This window comes from Aspergillus saccharolyticus (genome assembly GCF_003184585.1).
Source record: "Aspergillus saccharolyticus JOP 1030-1 unplaced genomic scaffold BP01scaffold_21, whole genome shotgun sequence".
NCBI classification, from domain to species: Eukaryota; Fungi; Ascomycota; class Eurotiomycetes; order Eurotiales; family Aspergillaceae; genus Aspergillus; species Aspergillus saccharolyticus.
In genome coordinates, this window is record NW_020290631.1 from 288,314 (window position 1) to 307,925 (window position 19,612).

The 19,612-nt window shown below is 52.5% G+C and overlaps 4 protein-coding genes across 4 annotated transcripts; 2 read left to right on the forward strand and 2 right to left on the reverse strand.

Moving 5' to 3' along the window:
- Positions 1-536: 536 nt before the first annotated feature.
- BP01DRAFT_416761 (BRO1-domain-containing protein) lies at positions 537-10,307 on the reverse strand. The gene is made up of 6 exons (XM_025579219.1): positions 9,954-10,307; positions 8,622-9,874; positions 8,414-8,560; positions 3,744-4,046; positions 2,059-3,655; positions 537-2,005 (listed from the first exon to the last, which is right to left on the reverse strand). Exons 1-6 carry the CDS (start codon positions 10,164-10,166, stop codon positions 872-874), a joined length of 4,647 nt encoding a protein of 1,548 aa, XP_025430253.1. The 5' UTR covers positions 10,167-10,307; the 3' UTR covers positions 537-871.
- Positions 10,308-10,446: 139 nt separating this feature from the next.
- Positions 10,447-14,564, forward strand: BP01DRAFT_357894 (endopeptidase La). Its single transcript, XM_025575301.1, has 2 exons — positions 10,447-13,860; positions 13,919-14,564. The coding sequence occupies exons 1-2, from the start codon at positions 10,663-10,665 to the stop codon at positions 14,081-14,083; spliced, it is 3,363 nt and encodes a 1,120-aa protein (XP_025430254.1). The 5' UTR covers positions 10,447-10,662; the 3' UTR covers positions 14,084-14,564.
- Positions 14,565-14,911: 347 nt separating this feature from the next.
- Positions 14,912-15,463, forward strand: BP01DRAFT_383766 (uncharacterized protein; the record flags this gene model as incomplete). Its single annotated transcript, XM_025577443.1, has 2 exons — positions 14,912-15,119; positions 15,183-15,463. 2 exons carry the CDS (start codon positions 14,912-14,914, stop codon positions 15,461-15,463), a joined length of 489 nt encoding a protein of 162 aa, XP_025430255.1.
- Positions 15,464-17,182: 1,719 nt separating this feature from the next.
- BP01DRAFT_299127 (uncharacterized protein) lies at positions 17,183-18,039 on the reverse strand (the record flags this gene model as incomplete). The annotated part of the gene is made up of 2 exons (XM_025571940.1): positions 17,183-17,710; positions 17,821-18,039. The coding sequence occupies 2 exons, from the start codon at positions 18,037-18,039 to the stop codon at positions 17,183-17,185; spliced, it is 747 nt and encodes a 248-aa protein (XP_025430256.1).
- Positions 18,040-19,612: the final 1,573 nt, after the last annotated feature.

The window sequence follows — 19,612 nt, forward strand, 5'->3', positions numbered from 1 at the left end:
TCTGGTAGGTTCTCCTTTCCATGGTGTCTGATCTGTGTCTGTGGAGCATGAAGCATAAACAGGGAAACAAATCAAAGACACCGCCCGACTGATGCCTGTAGCTGACCTCCAACATCCTGGCAGGAGAAGACTACTACTACTACTGTGTAGGTGACCGTCCCCAGCCTTTACTACTAACCGTTCCCGTGACCACAAACAGTCACGGCATCACCGTCGGTGATATTGAGCAGTGGAACCCTAAGGTCGGGTCCGCCTTGCACGGACGGATCTCTGGTCGGACGAGTCCTTTCGTGTTGGCGTCTGAGAAGAAAACGTATCATATCTGTAGGTGTTCAATCACCCTTTCTGGCCGTGTTCAACAATAATATGAACTCAACCCAGCCAGGGGCTACTTAATGCTTTGGAAGGCCACTCACGAATAACCTGGGGGGCGGGGGGGAATGCGGTGGAGTGTTGTAGACCCTGCATGCGATTTTGTCTTCTCGCCATTGTCACATCTACAACCACTGTTGATTTATGCAAATCTATGTTATGACCCGTGGGGTAATAGCATCCTGCGCTCCAGATCGTTACATAACATGGCCTACATATCACAGGGATAGAAAACTGGATACTAGCAGAATGAGATAGCCGACCGAAGACCCCACATAAGCAACACGACACGACACGACTCGTTTTACCAGGAAGAGTGACAACGAAGAATGAATTGAACAAATCGGAGCATACAATCAAGATTCATGTTGCACTAACAAACAACTAGACTGAAGAAAACGCCCTAATGCAAGATATTCAGTGATTCGTTCCATGCGTCTATCATACTTCATGATGACCCGTCCATCGAGATATCAACTAGGACACTGGGCAGGGCGTCTTATTTCCAGGCGTTGAGTCCGGCCCAGGGGTCGGTCGATGCGCTCGACTGGCCCTGTGACTGCGACGACTGAGACTGAGCCTTATGATGCTGACTCGTGCCGTATGGTCGCCCTTGAGCGTAGCCGCCAGGGCCGGAAGGGAAGGGCCCTGAAGCCGCAGGGTAGTTGGTCTGCTGGGGTCGAGGAGGCGGAGGAGGCGGGACGTAGCCCTGTGGTAGGAAGGCGGATGGAGTGGCAGAGGGTGTAGACCCGCTGTAGCTGCTGAACGGGGTAGGGGTAGATGAGTAAAACTGGGCCGGAGGCGGCGAAACAGCCGGGGGCACAGGGTACGCCATAGGGTTGTAACCGTCCGACAAGGGTGCTGCTGCCCCCTGCTGATATGGCTGTCCGGGGTGATAGGGCATGCCAGCGGCACCATGAGTCATATATTGCCCATAGGGTGCTGGCGAATGGGACAGAGGGACGCCATGCTGCTGTCCGGGTGGGAAAGCCGGTGAGTTCTTCGGAGAGGCAAGAGATGGGTTGTAGGCGGGAGTCTGCACCGCTGGAGGCGGCGACTTGGCTTTGGATGGGGGCGGGGGAGCCATTGCCCCTGCTGAAGGCGGTGCAGGTGTGGATGCCTTGGGCTCGGTCGACAGGCGTTCCATCAACTGCCGTAATTTCTCCCGCTCGCGGTCCTCCTGCTCGGTGGCACTGCTAGCGCGCTCGCGTTCAATCTGGCCTAGAAGCTGGGCACCTTCGGATCGACGGTTGTTGATGAAGGTTTCCACATTCTTCTTCAGGTTTTCCACCGTGTCGGCCATCTCAGTGTAGAATGTCCGAGCTTGTGTTGTTCCCGAGAGTAGACCATTGAAAGCATCATAGACTTTCTTGTACCGAGTCATGACTGTGTTGCGTTGACGTGTGATGGCTTCGTACTTCGTTTGTTCAGACCTCACTCTCTTGTCTTGGAGCAAATCCCCGTAGATCTTGGTCAGCTCTTTCATAAGTGAAGCTTGTTTATGGTTGGCCTGGAGCAGTCGATTCTGATGCGGGCGGAATTTCTCCAACTCAGCTTCGAAAAGCTGGGTTTCCTGCCCAGTGATCGATTTCTTGTTAAGGATCAAAACGTTGGAGATGTCATCGTTGTGAACCTGCATAACAATCTCAGCCCCAGCGCTTTGCTTTTATATTGATGATGACTTACCTTCTCTTTCAAATCCTTCAGAACTTGAGATCGCTCTCTCTTGACCAGATTCAGCTTCTTCAGGATGGCCTCCACCCGCGCGATCTGTTCCGATACGGAGGGGCTGCTTTCATCGTAGACATCATCCAGCAGGCTTCCCTCCTGCGTGGAGGCGTATGGGCTTCCCATTCCATTCTTTCCCTTGCTATGCTTTGACCCCGCTTTGATCATCGCTCGCTGAAAGAGCACGTCAGCTTCGTCGGTTTCTCCGGCAGATCGCATTTCATCGAAATCAGCCTCATACCGCCGCAGGGTAGACAGTAGTTGAGCGTCGCTTGCACTGGCCTCGTTGATGGTGTCCCGATATGATCGAATGTCTCCACGCAGGGTAGTGTTGAGCCTTGCACTCGGCTGCTGACTCCAATCGGCGCCATATTTGGAGCGCATCTTCTCGCAGACACTTTCTTCCAGGTCGAGTTTTTTCGAGCACTGGTCCAACTGCCCAAGAATCTCCGTCTTGCGGTCCTGTAGCTCGTCAAGTGCTTTGATGAAAGGCTGATGACCAGCAAGCTCTTGGCACCATCGCCTGAAATCCTCATCAACCTCCATCTCCTGATCCATTCCCCCTTTGAGAATGTTCAAGCTCCCGGGGAGTTTTAGATAATCCAAACTGGCAGCCATTTCTCCGTTCGCCATTTCGACCTTCTCGGTTTCGGCCCGAATCAATTTGGCTTTTTCTTCATCATAAAGGCTGGCTGTCTCGGTAACGGACATAGGCACCAGCTTTTGGAAGATATCCGGACCGATAATCCGTTGAATGTCTTGACCCTGATAGAGTTCGCTGACTGGGATGGCCTTTGCCGCTGGTAGTTTCGCGACCGCGGATAAGCCTGCCTCATTAGGAACGGGCTGGTGGTAAATGAAATCATTATCTTTCTTGAAGACCGCAAGCTTCGCCTGTACATTGGCTAGATGAAACTTGACCACCTCAAGCAGGTTGGTCCCGGACTCCGAACTTAAATTTGTGTTTGGCGAGACCGATGAGGGGAAGGACTTGGCCCACCCCAGAGCTGCTGTCGAGTTCTTCTCCGCGAATTGCAGACGAGCAATGGCCACGCCGTGGGAACCGCTTTCACTGTCCGCCAGAGCCTGGTAATACGACGCGACGGAGGCCATATGAGCGGCTTTGGTCTGGACAACGATGGACCAGACTTTGTCAAAGACCCCTTTGCAAAACTCTTGGATCGCTTCCGCTGCCTGGGCGTAGAGGTAGGCTGATTGACTGGCGAGCTTCGCCAGCAGCCCGGCCTTCTTGTCATCGGCGATCTGTTTCTCCAAGAAAACCTCCTGCCCCTGCGCGAGGGTAATATGGATCAAAGCCTTGACAGTTTCTCGGTTCAAGTCGGTTGAGGGTGCATGGAGGAAGTTCTCGTTGATATAGGTAAACATGCCAGCAGAGGCCTGGAAGGAGTGGTAGGCAGTCTTGAGGCCGGTATCTTCGGCGCGGTTCTGATTGGCTGCATGACAAGAGAGTACGGCGGAGATGTTGAAGATAATGGAGGCCTTCTCGTAGGCGAGGGAGTATTGAGAAGTGGGTTTGTGGGTGAAAGCGTCATACCTAATAAGCAATGCGGAGTTAACATCTTCAATAGTCGTTCACAAGGGATTTAGGGGGGGAACGTATGGCGGAGGGTCGCGATGCGTACCAGGTGAAAGAGATCTTTATATGGTTTTCATCGACTGGGAACCGCAGGTCCAGGAGCTCGAGTTGACCGTAGTAGCGATACAGCAAGTCGCGACCCGTCGCACTATCCTTCCCCGCGCCCCTCATATCCTGGCGCAACCGGTTGAGGGTGGCACATTCTTGACTGTAGCGATCGGGATCTTCACCATAACTTTGGCGAATGTAGTCCTTCAGGGGCCGAATCCAATCAATTTCATTGGTCTGCTTCAGCGGACACGAGATCATGGGCGACTGAACCATCTTGCATGTAGGGAGGAGCGGGGAGCTCCCATCCAAAGGCGGAGACGAAACGGGGAGCGAAAGGTAAGGGAAGGCAGCACAAGAAGAGTTAAAGGAGGTGTCTATCAATGATTGCGATGGAGAGGAAGGGGTATGGAGGAGTGGAGGAGTTGGAATGAGAGGCGAAAAAGGACGGGACTGTGGGGTACGTAGAATTCAGGATGTTCCTGTGGTGGCTGGTCGGGATTGTCGAGATGGTGGAATGGATGGATGGATTGGATGCCAGGCAGCACACGGCCGGGCAGTAACACCGCCCGATGACGACGGCGGTGAAGCCGCAGCGTTTACGCCCACCTGTCAATTGACCTGACAACAAATATGCACAGATACTCAGCTATAAGTATGAGAATAATCTGCTCGATATCGAGAATACTTCATATAAGACTAAAAACGATAATGAAAATACGCACTACTACTCCTCTCTTTCCAGGGCCCTGTTTGTTATGACTCAGATACTGATAGAGCGCTTCAAAGAGATGATGCCAGCGGAAATGATTGAAGTTGGTGTACTCCGTAGTCATACTTATATTGATACTAGATATCCTCCTCTTCCTTCACCACTACCTGTCTCTTACTAGTGATTTTTCCGAGCACAAATACAATACCTTAGGGGCTTGCTCAACCACTGCCTTGATTCTCAATTCCTGCGTTGCTCGTTTCAATCACTTTTCGATCACCGATGCTTCTATAGAGTCGAACTCTGTCCACTCTTCCACTGGGGATCAGAACTGGTAGTCGATGCATTGACTGCTCGCCAAAGCGCAGTGCTTTCCATTGAAGACCTCCCCATCCAGGCATTTGCTCCTTGATCAAGACACATTCATGCCCCGACTCATCCAGCTTGGTCCCATATGGACAGCGCGGCGGGCGATCGGCCACGAAGTGAGCACCGTCGAGTTTGAATCTGTTCTTGCACTGGGGCTCGGCTGATGATGCACCAGCCCTCCTTACTGGGGACCGCGTTATCGTGGCAATTAGGGCCCTTGGGCGAGAGACATTTGCCGCCATCGAAGGTCGTGTTGGACAGGCAGCTCGGCGGCGTCGTCGTGATACAGTCTTACCCCTTGAGCACGCCCGAATCGCACTGCCCGGAAGTTCTTAGCACGCAGCGCTATCCATCCCACTTAGCATGGTCTTTGCAGACAGGGGTTGTGACTCCGATGCAAAGGTCGCCCTCCAATCGCGTGTGAACCGGACACACCGGCTTCTCCCGGTAGACGCAATCGTCACCCACCACGATGCCGTTATCCGGGCACTTCCGGCTGATCTTCTTCACGCACTGGCCATCTTCATGATGCGTTGGGTCAGGACGTTGCGGTACCTCCTGCAGGACACATTGAGCTTTATCCAGCTTGTAATTTGGGGGGCAGTCGGACGGGGGGTTGGTCTGCTTGGTGCAAGGGCCGCGAAGAGCACGCTGTCCGTCGGGACACTTGCCATCCTTGTCCGGCGTCGAGGTGCACAACTCGCCGTCGAAGACCATGCGTTGCGGACAGTAGCGGACGGTGCCATTGCTGGGGGACCGCGAGACTTCGGTATTTTTGCTCGGACACACGGGGCCTTGGTCGAGTACGCACCGGTTGCCTTCCAGATGAGTCCCCTTAGGACACTCCCCGGGCTTGAATGTCCAGTCACAGGTTCGAGTGGTGGGGTTGAAGTACCTTGCTCGCAGCTCGAACCCTGCGTCGCCACGCAGGGACCACGGCGGTTGTCGTATTGGGTTCCCGGCTGACACTTAGGCGGCGCGTTTTGGATGCACGACCCGTTGTTCAATGTGCAATCATCCGGGCATTTTGGGGTACGATCACTAGCGCAGGCCCATCCGTTGAAATGCCCCCCGCTCTCACACTGATAGAGTTTCTTGAAGATGCAGATGTTGCCTTGCAGCTCGTAGCCCTCGCCGCACTTGGCTTCATCCTCGGTCCCGCAGTGATCGCCGCGGACGACAGTCCCATCCGGGCAGCTTGGGGGCTCCCGGCTTACACAGAAGCCGTCTTTATAGTTGTACCCGTGATTATAGTCCGGGGTCGATTCGAGGTGTACCGATCCCCGTGCCGTACGAACCCGTCCGGGCACTTGGATGCCGCAAAGACGCATTCTTCCCCGTCGTACTGGGTGCCTTCGTGGCAGCATCGGGTCTGTCCAGTCTTCTCGTCCGTGAAGGAGAGAATGTGGTCGAGAGTAAGGCTGTTACGGCCGCGACAGGAGGGAGCGAGGACCTCCTGGTCGGCCGCACAAATGACACCGAGCAGCAGTAGAGTCTGCGAGGGCTCTGTCATACTTGGGTTGCTTGGGTCGCCGATGTCATGCACACAGAGTCTGGGGCTTCCATTTCCGATGAAATCAGGTAGAGAACAGATGGGGAGAGGATCTCCTCAAATGCTACCTAACTTACCGTCTTGGTTCACCAGCATGTTAGGGATGTGTGTGTGATTCGGAGCCTACCCAAAATGCACGACTCGACGCTGACCGACGCCGCTGGCATTCTTACTTGCCTCGGGTTCGTCCCACTTCCAGACTACGTAACCTAAATGGTCTAATTCTTCTTGATCTTAGGGGAGAATATTCAGTTGTAAGCTTCCTTCTCGTATCAGCATTCGAATGCAGGCCTGTCCTACTCAGCACTTGGAAAGATTTCCAACAGATCTAAGGACATGGAAGAAACTGAAGTCGATTGAAGATTTGAAGGGTGTCAAAAGTGAATCTTCCCCGGGAACATCCACCCTCCCGGGACGTAGCCCTCAGCTTACAGCTTACTGTAGTAGAGCTATTAGTACTGGTTAGTAACCGCAGCTTAGCCGATTCAGCCCCCAATACATTCTTTTCCTGAAGATCCGCATTCGGGGCCGGACTTCCGTCTGGCTGTCATTGGTGAACTGTACGCAAGTATGGACCCACATATACCTTATTACCGTATGTTCGGTAACTGGAACAACGCCTCATGGTAGACGGTGGAAGCCGTAAGAAAGGTGGTGAGAACAAGAGTAGGCTTCATTTTTGCTGCACGACGTGTCTGAAGCACGGTCTGTCAGTCGAAAGAGGGAAACAGCCTCATAGGGGTTGCACAGCAAGATAGAAACTGACTGTAGGGCGGATAGAGTTGCACGCGTGCTTCAGATCTGAGAATATTCGAAGAGTTGCTGACTGGAAGGAGCTTTTGCACTGGGAGATCCCTCGTCCTGTATCCTTGTAGCCAAGCCTTCAGAGATACTGTGTCAGGGCTTGCGCAGTGACCTTTTCCTATAAGAGATGTGCTCTTCATCCATAGACTCTGCTGTTCTCAGTTCGCAACCTCGCAAACGATATGTCTAGTAGGAGGCTGATTTATTGTGTGTATTATAGCTTACCATCGAGCGTGCAGGACAATCTGCCGCAACTGTTCACCTCTTGAAAGGGCCTATATACTGTGATCTAAGATGAGGGACCTCGTCGTGGGGTGCATCCGCAGTGAGACTACCCGGACTCCTCTCAGGATTACTATGGGTGCTGTTCTGGGCTGTTTTCTACGGGTATTCCGGGATGTCCTTCTTGAGCACGCTGGTTCACTGGAGAGTAGTTTGGTATAAGTCTAACTACCACGGTATGACACCTGCATCGTATGTCTTGTTTGGATCTTGCCTTGTCTAGTCATTTGCGTTAGACAGCACAACCCATATACTTGGATTGTCACAGACCACATGCTTGCATGGCTAACAAAGAATACAATACTGGATCCTACGAAAAGCATCGACGGATTGCTCTGAAAATAAATCAGCGTTTACCTATCGGTGCTGTGATCCGTCAGAGATAGTATCAATCGCAATGAGCGACTCTAGAAAGGATCAATGAGGGTGAATCATTTGCCAGCAGAATGCATCAATATATTTTATCAGAAGCTCATTTCACGCCATGCTGTTTTATTTGCCTGGCGACATAATATTACTCTTCGGCTGTCCGAGTCTTCCTCGAGCTTCCCGTAAGAGTGCTTTGATGACAGGCCACGGGTCATATAACTGACTTCAAATTCGACCTTTTCAACTGCCAGCCCCGCCCCGTTGATCAGTCAATCATGGAGAAGGAGAGAGGGTCTGATATGATTTTTCTAGTCGTACAGTACAAATATATAATTACAGATCAGTGCGAAACGTGCTCTATCCACGTCCGCAACTGCAGCGCCACCATCCATAAAAGATGAAATAACAAAGAATCATCCCAAACATGCAGCATTGCTCATAAAACCCCAAATGTCGCCGGCGCTATGATGTCGTCCGAAATAAATACAAATAAGAAACGAAAGAGGTCGTCCGCGGGAGCACGACCTTCACCAATTGTGCAAGCGTTCAATTCGCATTGCGATTTCAGCTCGAGCCCGACTTCTTATCGCCATCGGTCTTGTTGCCGTCTTTGTTGTGGGTTGAGGACTCCTCTGATTTGGAGTGGTTCATAAGCTTCTGCCAAGCGGACTTGAGGAAGCCCGGGTGCTTGGAGTCGTCGGCCGAGCCGGTCGGGTTGGATGGGGCACTGAGAATCGGTCAGATGATACGAAACTAAAGACAATCAAGTCCGGCTGATATGCACTTACCCATCTTTATCCTTCGGGATATCCATGATGCGCTTGGCGGTGGTATCCCCCATTTCGTCCGCGAGCACCTCAAGGATCGTCCGCTGATTACTGGTCAAGTACTTAGGCATGAGAACCTTGAACTCGACTTTCAAGTCACCAGTGGGACTATAGTTGCGGCTGCGAGCACCCAGTTTCTTCATGCCCATACCAGACAGAGTAATGCGATCGCCAGTGCCAGTGCCAGTTCCGACCTTGACCTTGACCTCACCATCCAGGGTGGGCACCTTCACTTCACCACCCAGAAGAGCAGTGGTGAGGGGGATAGAAGCGGTGTAGAGGATATCGGATCCAGCGCGGCTGAACCGATGATCAGGAGAGACCCGGATTGAAACGTAGAGGTCACCGCGCTGCGTACGGGAGCCTGCGGGAGCTGCAGTACCGGTGGGTGGGGCATCGCCTTCCCCAGAGATCCTCAAACGCATACCATCCTCGACACCTCCCGGAATGTCTACCTGAACAGTCTTCTTGTCCCTGACCACACCGTTGCCCTTGCAGGTTCCGCACTCGGATCCTCGGGGCACGGTCATGCCCTGGCCACCGCAAGCGTCACATGTGGCTGCCACCTGGAAACCACCCTGCATCATGTGGACTCGTGTACCAGATCCATTGCATTGACGGCACTGGCTTCGTTTGGCGCCCTTCTTCAACCCTTCACCACTGCAGGTGTCGCACTCCTTCAGGGGTGTAATCACGATGTCCTTAGAAGTGCCCTTCGCAGCCTCCATGAAGGAGATGCTGGTTTGAACCTCAATGTCTTCACCGACAAGAACCTCCTGGAAAGGACCCCTACGACCCCGACCAGATCTGCGAGCACCGCCAGTGAATGCGCCAAAGAGATCTTCAAAGTTGATGTCGGCAGAGAACCCTCCACCAAAGCCGCCGCCGAAGCCATGGAAGCCTCCAGCGCCGGCGAAGGGGTTGCCGCCACCGAATGGGTTTCCGCCGCTGGGGTCGAAACCGCCATTCTGATCAAAGGCAGCGGAGCCGAACCGATCGTAGTTTTCGCGCTTCTTCGGATCAGACAATAGTTCGTATGCCGATTGCGCCTCGGCGAACTTCTCCTTTGCGTCGGCTTCCTTGTTCGTATCCGGGTGATATTTCTTCGCCATTCCATAGTAGGCTTTCTTGATTTCGGAAGCCGAAGCGCCTTTGTCAACTCCTAGGACTTTGTAAGGATCGGAAATGGCGAGCGGAGCAGTGGTATGGAAAACCTGCCATGGGAAGAGTTCCCGGTCAGTTCACAGTCCGCTTCACGAGAAGACTTCGCTGGTCAATGAAGGGACGACCTACCCTAGAAGAAAGAAATGCAGGCTGCTTCTTGCTAGAAACACCATCGCGCAGACGCTTGCTGCTGGAAGAAGCAGTCGAGACATGATAGGTCCGGGCGGGGGTTGAGGACCGAATGCTGGTGGACGGGTTCTGCTTGGAGTATTGCCGCGAAGTCCGCAGTAAACGAGCGGGGAAAGCCGCGGCTTTAGGCATGGCGGCAGATGTAGCGTTCATCGTGGGAGATAAGTGGGCATCAAATAAATATAAGGATGGTGAAATGAAGGTATGAGAAGGAGAAATTTGAAATCACGGAAGCTGATTTGAGAGAGAAGAAGAACCACCGGGGGAGACCTTTCTTGACTTGAAGCATCGACCGCCTCCTGATGGGGAAGACGTTTGGAAGCTTCGAGTCCTTCGGCTCGAAAAAGTTTCCCGACCGGAATAACTAAGATCCGATTGAGCATCGATGATGAAAGCTTGCTTCGGTAATCAATCACTCGATCATCGCCGCCGCCTCAGCTTCTCCCCCCCCCCTCATGCTTGCTACTACATCTTGCTACTTTTACCACCTTGCTCAACTGATTCTTTCCTTTCACTTTTCCCTGCCTCTAGCTCCACCTTCGACTAATCTCTCATTTGGTCAGCCTCAAGGCTACCGTACTTGAGCTTCCATTCTCATCTTTCCTTTCCCACTCCATCCCGTCTTCGTCGTCCGCGTCGACACAGTAGCATGCTCCGCGGCCAGACACTCCCCTGGAGAGCCGCGCTCCACCAAACGCCGCGTCCTATACTCCTTCGCCCTCTGCTCGCCTCCCCTAGACACAATGCCAGTGCTCGTTTGGTCCTGAATGCCGCCCGCTCCGGTCGCACCCTCCCGTCCGCCACTCGTCCTTTCTCATCGAGCCCGCTCCGCCTGAAAGAGAAGCCCCCACAGAACAATGACACGGAGGACACGTCGCAGAAAGAGCAGAAGGAAGTCAAGGAGGAGAAGGACTCTGGACGACGCGCCGATGCTCGACGAAAGGCGACTGATTCCTCCAACAGGCAGGGATCGTCACTAGAACCCGGAGCTCCGACATCGGGGCCGTCGCGACGGAAAGAGAAGACTGCGGTGGACAAGGAGCAACGTAGCTTGGAAGATGATTCGAAGAAGAGCGGCAAAGTGGTAGAGAGCAAAGAGGCCTCTGCCGATGAACCCTCCCCTATACCGGTCAGTGGTGGGCCCTCGGATTCCAGGCCTAGCGGCGCGAGCAACGGGGACAACGACGATGGCGGTAAGAAGGGCAAGAAGAGTAGTAGCGAGAAGGCTTTACAGAAGCCAACTGTCCCGGATATCTATCCTCAGGTCATGGCCATCCCTATCGCCAAGCGACCACTCTATCCGGGCTTCTACAAAGCTATTACTATCAAGGACCCCAACGTGGCGAGCGCTATCCAAGATATGATGAAGCGAGGTCAACCTTACGTAGGTGCCTTCCTGTTCAAGGATGAGAATGCGGATGGTGACGTGATTGAAAACCTCGATGATGTCTATGATGTCGGGGTGTTCGCTCAGATCACCGCCGCCTATCCTCTTCGTGGCGACACGGGCGGCGTGACAGCCGTCCTTTACCCCCACCGTCGCATCAAGATCTCGTCCTTGATTCCACCGAACGACCCAGCCAGGTCAGGCACAGCCGAGGGACAGGAGGAAAAGGTCCAGGAAAAGCGCGGAGATGTCGTGGCCAGTTTTGAAGAGGGTGGCGCCGAAGTTGCCCCCAAGGACCATTACGAACCAACCTCGTTCTTACGAAAGTACCTTGTCAGCCTTGTCAATGTGGAGAACATGGCTGAGCAAGCCTATGATAAGAAAAGCGCCATCATTCGTGCCGTAACCAGCGAGATTGTCAACGTCTGCAAGGAAATCGCTAGCTTGAACCCTCTTTTCCGTGATCAAATCTCTGCCTTCTATACCGACCAATTTCCCGGCAACCTTAGCGATGATCCTGCCAAACTGGCTGACTTCGCCGCTGCTGTCTCCGCCGGCGAGCTCAATGAAATGCAAGAGGTTTTGGAGCTGATGAATATCGAAGAACGACTTCCCAAAGCTCTCGTTGTTCTGAAGAAGGAACTCATGAATGCTCAACTCCAGTCCAAGATCTCCAAGGATGTGGAAGCCAAGATTCAGAAGCGTCAGCGCGAGTACTGGCTCATGGAACAGATGAAGGGCATTAAGAGGGAGTTGGGCATTGAATCTGACGGTAAGGACAAGCTGGTCGAGAAGTTCAAGGACAAGGCAGAGAAGCTTGCCATGCCGGAAGCCATCAAGAAAGTGTTTGATGAGGAGCTCAACAAGCTGGCCCACCTTGAGCCTGCTGCATCCGAGTTCAACGTGACCCGGAATTATTTGGACTGGTTGACTCAGATTCCCTGGGGTCAGAAGAGCGTGGAGAACTTCAGTATCAAGAACGCGATGGCAGTCCTGGATGAAGATCACCACGGACTTAAGGACGTCAAGGACCGCATTCTCGAGTTCATTGCCGTTGGAAAGCTTCGCGGAACTGTCGAGGGCAAAATCCTGTGTCTGGTAGGCCCCCCTGGTGTGGGTAAGACCAGCATTGGAAAGTCCATCGCGCGTGCCCTGAACAGGCAGTACTACCGCTTCTCTGTCGGTGGACTGACAGATGTTGCTGAGGTCAAGGGTCACCGTCGGACGTATGTTGGTGCTCTTCCTGGTCGTATCATCCAGGCCCTCAAGAAATGCCAGACAGAAAACCCTCTGATCCTGATTGATGAGATCGACAAAATTGGCCATGGTCACCAAGGAGATCCCTCTTCTGCTCTGCTTGAACTTCTCGACCCTGAACAGAACTCCTCATTCTTGGACCACTACATGGACGTTCCAGTTGATCTATCGAAGGTCCTGTTTGTCTGCACCGCAAACGTCACCGATACTATCCCTCGACCTCTTCTGGATCGCATGGAACTAATTGAGCTATCCGGCTATGTTGCGGATGAAAAGATGGCGATCGCTCAACGGTATCTCGCACCTGCGGCGAAAGAGTTGACTGGTCTCAAAGAGGTGGACGTTACCCTGACGGAGGATGCAGTCGAGGAGCTCATCAAGTCGTACTGCCGCGAAAGTGGAGTACGTAACTTGAAGAAGCAGATCGAGAAGGTGTATCGGAAGGCCGCCTTCAACATCGTCCGTGATCTTGGAGAGGAGGTTCTTGCTGAAGAAAAGGCGATCACCGACGAGGGTAAGGCCGTGCAAGCGGAGATGCAGAAGGAGGGCGAGTCGACAGACCCCGCAGAGACTCCTGTGGACCCAGAGAAAGCCACTACAGAAACTCCCCGGGTGGCATTGAAGGTCCCCGAGAGCGTGCGTGTCAGCATCGACAAGGACAGCTTGACTGACTACGTTGGACCCCCCGTTTTCAGGGCCGACCGTCTGTACGAGACTTTCCCGGCCGGTGTCACCATGGGTCTTGCCTGGACGAGCATGGGCGGCGCTGCCCTGTATGTCGAATCTATCCTCGAAAACGCTCTGACACCCGAGTCTCGACCTGGTATCGACATCACCGGAAACCTACAAAACGTTATGAAGGAATCAAGCCACATTGCGTACTCGTTCGCCAAGTCGGTGATGGCCAAGCAGTTCCCGGAGAACCGTTTCTTCGAGAAGGCGAAGTTGCACATGCACTGCCCTGAGGGCGCGGTGCCCAAGGACGGGCCGTCCGCTGGTATCACGATGGCGACGTCTTTGTTGTCCCTCGCTTTGAACCACCCTCTCGACCCGACCATCGCCATGACCGGTGAACTCACAGTTACTGGCAAGGTCTTGCGCATTGGAGGTTTGCGGGAGAAGACTGTGGCCGCTCGCCGTGCTGGAGCGAAGAAGATCATCTTCCCTGCGGACAACATGTCCGACTGGCTGGAGCTACCCGAGGTAAGTTCACACGCGTCACTCAACTATATCAACTATACTAATTCACTTGCTCTTGCAGAACATCAAGAAGGGTATCGAAGGTCACGCAGTTGGATGGTACTCAGAAGTCTTCGACATCTTGTTCGCTGATCTCGACAAGACTGCGGCCAACCATATCTGGCAGAAGGAGCTTACGGCCCAGCCCAAGAACAAGTCCGAAGCGGCAAGCGAAGAGGATGAGTGAACGAACTGAATACTCGTGCCATAATGTGGCATGTACTTCAGAATGAGACTCACTGTATTGGGTCAGGTATAGGGCGTTTCATTGGGGACAGCATGGGATTGGAGTCGGCTTCTCTCTTCTACTTACTTGACGAACTTTTCTCTGGATTTAGCAATTGACATTGAGTTGTGGTTGAGACCACAACCAGGGCTAGTGTCGTCGGTCTTTTAGGGACTCCGATTTCGATTTGGAACCTTATGGAAGCAAGCGGCGATACTCAAGCTCATCGTACAACACCACTCCGCTCTCGGAAAACAGGATGGACATCGGTCCATTCGACTGGCACTAGACGTGTGTTTGGAGGTTTGCAGACGAGCGGGACTTAGAGCGGTGGCAGCACTTTAGTTTTGGTGGCAGCCGGAGCAACAGCCTGCGGTCAGTCCTTGCATGTATGTATATACGAAGACTATGCCTGTATAACTTGGATAATAGAGGCTATCGCCTGTGCTATACTTATTTTTATGTATGACGTACGCTGCCTGTTGAAAACAGCTTCGGTTCCTCGACGACATCACTGCTTATTTCCCATCTCATCTCCCATGCAGGTGAATCATTCACTGGAATGGTTTTTTTGTGGTGATAACTTCACGGTGATCACTTATTTGCCTCCCAGCTCCTGGCTATAAAATCCTTCTCATCTTTCCTTCCTCTCTCTTCCCCTCTCTTCTTTCCATCTCTCACCCTCATTTACCTTTCCATCTCTACCTCTTTCCATGCTCATTGATCCAACTTCAACAGCTTCCACACTCTTTATCATCAGTCAACCACTTCTACTCTGTCTTTGACAAGATGAAGTTCCATCCTCTTTGGCTCCTGACCGTGATGGTCACCCTGGTGGCCTCGATCACCATCCCGGACGGCTGCAAGTGTAAGCCTCCTGACAACGATCAGCTCTCCCGCGAAACTGTCCTGGCTTATCTCAAGTGCATGCACGGCTGTAATCATCATCCCCCTGTGAAGGACTTGCTAGCCGATTACATCGATCTGTACTCTCACGGTATGTACTTGTGCTCGTTATCATCCACCATGAACCAATCTAAACCCTCACCCTCATGTCCAGACAACGTCACCGACCCGAGCATTTCTTCTGCGGGTGCTGATGGTGATGCTGGTGCTGATGCCAACGCCGACGCAACCTTCATCGACGACTACCTCGACAACGACGAGGACATCTCCGAGAACGACACCGCCGCCTCGGACACCACCGCTGCCGAAAACAACCCCAACGACCTGACCACCAGAGACCGCAAGTGTCACCGTCGCTGCCGTCAGACCAGCGACTGCTGCCACACCGACATCTGCTTCGCCCATGTGTGTCTGGGTCCGCAAAAGGGGCCTTAAGCAGGTTTTTTTCGGCTGTCTTGTCCAACAAACCCCTCCGATTCCTACCTTGTTGTGTGACCTTCCTTGCCATCATGCTGGTGGAAGCCTCTTGCGAAGGGGGTGGTGAAGGGTGCTTGGCATGTGTGTTACAGTATGATTATTCCCCACACCCTTCAGAGAACCTTCCTTGCTAATATTGATCCAATAAGGGAAGCTATCTAGCTGTGGTTCGAGGATGATGGATGAGCAACCATTGACAAGCCTGATAGGAATCAATGGCGGGGAGGGCCGGGGTCTCTCCTACTCCCGCTGCTTTTTCCTTTCCAGGATTTTTCTTTTCTTGCTGTGTGATTTGTGCTTTTGCTTTGCTTTGCTTTGCTTGTGTTACTTACCCTTCCTGGCTAAACTCGTCTCTTCTTCCCTTTCGGATGATCATGAACTGCTTACCGTGCTCCGGCTGGCTCTGGGGAATGACCGACCTCCCTTACTCTCCAAGTGGTTCTCTTTCTCTAGGATTCCTGGTTGTGGGAGGCCTTGATTGGACTGTTTGGTCCTCTGTTGAGGGGTTTGTTTCTCCTCTCAGGTTGGTAGGCTAGTTTAGTTATCTGTATAGGGAATTGAGATCTTGCTGCTTGCTGCTTGCTTGCTTGCTCACTTACCTGCTCACTCGCTCCAAAACATCCTCTAGAATCACCGGACATTGAGAGGGTGTTCGGGCTTTAACTTGCTCGCGTTGTAGTCAATGCATTCTTTTACCGGGGTGGGATTCAATTAATGGTTAGATGAGGCTCGTACTCTCCTCGCCATGACCAATTGTCTATGCTACGGTAAGTCTCCTGGGTAGGGACAGGACAGGACTTGACCCCCAAAGCTCGATGAGACTCATGAATCCCAGCTTGCATTAAACAACACTCCGTTCGGTTTCGATATATGGCAGATTCTATACACCGCCGTCTACGTTCTTGCATGTACATCTATATCAGGTTTGTACTCCATATTTTGATTAATACTTAATATACAGAAAATGTAGGCTAGCTAGGTTATGAGGAAGAATTCCAGCAAGGCAAGACACCGAGAATGAAACAAAGAGAAAATTAGTAGCAAGTCGAACCGGTCTATCGTGATTGCGCCAGATGATGTGTGGGGAGTGGAAGCGGATGAGCCAAAGAAGCAAAAGCGAAGCGAAATGGAGGTGATATGAATAGCAATGTAGGCAGTACCGGCGAGGATGGGGTGACGGTGTTGGTGACGGTCCTCTGGTAGAGCTCGAACTCGCATATAGGACACTCTATTTGATTGGGTAGTGTGAGGGGATTAGAAGATAGGTGAGGGAGGGGAGGAGAAACGAAGAGCGCAGTGGGCAAATGTCGCACTGATGGGTATCATGAGAGAACAAGAGGAACAACTGAGCTTCTGGTTGCCCGGTTTCGACAAGAAGAGAAGAATCTGTATGTGGTGTGTGCATCGGGTCGGGGGGGCGGAGGAGTGGAAGAAGGGAGGTGAATTGACGGTTGAGCACAGAAAAGCTCCTGTGACCAACCACTCAATGCGTCCCAAATAATGATCCCAGAACGCCGAGTATAAACAAGGACAAAGCACGGCAAAGTCGACCGGATACCGTACTCCTAAAGGTTGTATATAGCAAGGTAGATGTTCCGCAACGCATCGCAAGATCCGCGGAAATAGGAGAAGGGTTCAGGACGCGCGAACCATTAAAACATAACCACCAGCAGCTGTCTAAGGTTGAAACCTCAATCGGAAATGTCGCCCTCTTCCTTCTTCCCGAACTTTGTACAGGAAACGAGCGATGGCCTCCTGTTCCGCCAGGCCGGCGCTGTTGAAGTGCTTGCGGACCGACATCGCCAGTTGATTCTTGCTCACGCGATCCTGACCGATAATGTGCTGCAGAGCGTTCTTCCCGTTCACGGTATTCAAACCCTTCTTCTGAGTTTGGCGGTCTCTGTGTTTCGAGCTAATGCCATTCGGGACCGGGGTGGAATTGCTGGGCAGAGCTTTTCTCGCGGCCACGGCAGCGACGGTAGGTGTATTCGTAGCGGTGCTCGATTGTTGTGAAGTGCCGTTTGTCATCTGATTCTGTCGGTGAAGGTGAGCGCGCTGGGCGGCAATTGCTGTCGGGGATCGCAAGCCAATGCCCCTGGAGAGGAGGAGGTGGGAGTATTCGCTGGTGAAGGCACTGGGGGAGGAGAGTTTGTAGGCGTGTCGGTAGGAGTGGAGGAGGTCAAGGGGCATCTCGTTCCAGGGAATCTGCAGTTTGGACGATAGAATCAGCTTTCCTGGCCTTGAAAAGTAAATCTCAAGCAGGAGGTCCCAGATCGTATTGTCGGCGAGGACTTGAGACGAGATCGCAGGCCTACCTTCGGCACATCCAGAGCGTTTCCCCCAGCGGGGGCACTGGTCACATTAGCGAGATTCCCAGATACCTTGACCTCTCGACTAGTGACTGATGTCACTAGAGATCCATTGGCACCTTTCCGGGACTTCACGCTCGTAGTTTTGTGTTCTCTGGTAGTACTAGAGCCCTCCGATCGAGAGTCATCCTGAACGGCTGCCGTCCGTTGCCGCGGGGGAGCCATTGAGGTTTTGAGGACAGAAATTTGCGCAGGATCTGATGTGGGGTGTCAAAGACAAAAATGTATAGAATCCCTGGTAGTAAGCGAGCGATAATCTCTCCTCCAGACGCTAACGTTGGTTTGAACGGACTGTGAACGAAAGGCAGGCTGCTTTGTCAAAGAACATGTCTGATTGAACTTTTGCTTCGGCCGGCCTAGAGCGGCCAGACGCGGCAGAATACTGAAGGCGCGACATCATCGCGCCCGCATTGGGTAATATTGCCGAATATCCTGACGTGAGGAGATCAGAGCTTGGAATGTCGAGTACGACCCCTTGGTCTGTTCGGCGGGCAAGACTCGAAGACTGCGGACTGCTGTAAGATTGTCTTGGAATTAGATCACAGTGGCTCTGGTTTCAGTGAGCTCTTTTTTTCGTTCCAGCTGCAGACAATGTTGTGGTTGATCGACAGCAGCGCTGAGTTCAAGTTTCTGAAGTAAACAGCTTTGGATTAGCTTTTGACGGAATAAAAGAACACAGCACCACTAGTTCTAATAAGAGTGGCTCAAGGGTCTAAGACCTTATTCAGCTATGCAACCCTTCGACTGTTGAATACACCACATGGATGACAGAGCGAGAGCCATGCTGCTCAAGGGCCGCCTTTCACGGATACATAGTGCGACACAGGCATCACATCACCTAATTCACTTGGGCACTATCATATCGACTTACCTTGTCAGGCTTCTCGTTGTTCCTGCATATTTGGTGTTGTCATCGGATGCATCCATGTGTTGTTTTGATCTAGTAGCCTCCGAATTATATACTCGGGAGCTCGGGTGATCGCGAACTCTACTGATATTGGCATGAACTACGGAGTACATAATTATTAAACCTCAGCTGACCTATAAATTTTCCATAAAGAGCTTGGAATTGGCATCATCCCAATGCCACCAGAAGATTTGTACTCAACATATGGTCTATTTCATTTGTGCACATGAAACCACCATCACGAAGCCATTACACCCACATACCGCCCTCGCGAGTACCTCGGCCCTTATTAAACCGTCCCGCGAATCCCCAGGTCCAAATGGACAAAATCCACAGACCATTCGGCCAATGGTTAGCCCAGAGACCATCCGATCGGACTAAAGCGAGTGCTCACAGACGATTGGGGCCGGACTGAAGCTATGTCCTTTGAAGGATTTCCCCTCCAATACCGGGGAAGGACCAGGGGCGGAGGGGGGGGGAAAGCATTTCCCCCACAAAGAAGCATCAATATATACACAACTGTCTTATGCTACTAGTAAGTACCTAAGCAGTACCGGATATTGTAGGAACTTGATAAGCAACTCCACTAGTCAACGATCCCACAAGAGAAGAAGACCTTTGGGAAATATCATGTGAGCAGTAAAGACTGCATCCGAAGGCGGGGGAGAGGAAGGAGGGAGTTCGGCAAATTATCTCCATGACAAATCCCCACACGGAAAAGCAGCCCCTCCTCCTTTCCTCTGGCCGGGCCTCCCCCTCATTCACTGGCGGAAGAAAAATCAGCCGTGGAATCCCTCCGCATGGAGAAATATTTACCACTCCGTATGGTGC

What these genes read in the sequence shown, in the direction of transcription:
- BP01DRAFT_416761 (XM_025579219.1), bottom strand. Translation starts at nt 10,166, where the DNA reads ATGAACGCTACATCTGCCGCCATGCCTAAAGCCGCGGCTTTCCCCGCT. An exon ending in ATAAAGATCTCTTTCACCTG is followed by an intron (nt 3,656 to 3,743) that starts GTACGCATCGCG and finishes ATTGCTTATTAG; the next exon opens with GTATGACGCTTTCACCCACA. An exon ending in TGAAGGATTTGAAAGAGAAG is followed by an intron (nt 2,006 to 2,058) that starts GTAAGTCATCAT and finishes ATTGTTATGCAG; the next exon opens with GTTCACAACGATGACATCTC.
- BP01DRAFT_357894 (XM_025575301.1), top strand. Translation starts at nt 10,663, where the DNA reads ATGCTCCGCGGCCAGACACTCCCCTGGAGAGCCGCGCTCCACCAAACG. An exon ending in ACTGGCTGGAGCTACCCGAG is followed by an intron (nt 13,861 to 13,918) that starts GTAAGTTCACAC and finishes TTGCTCTTGCAG; the next exon opens with AACATCAAGAAGGGTATCGA.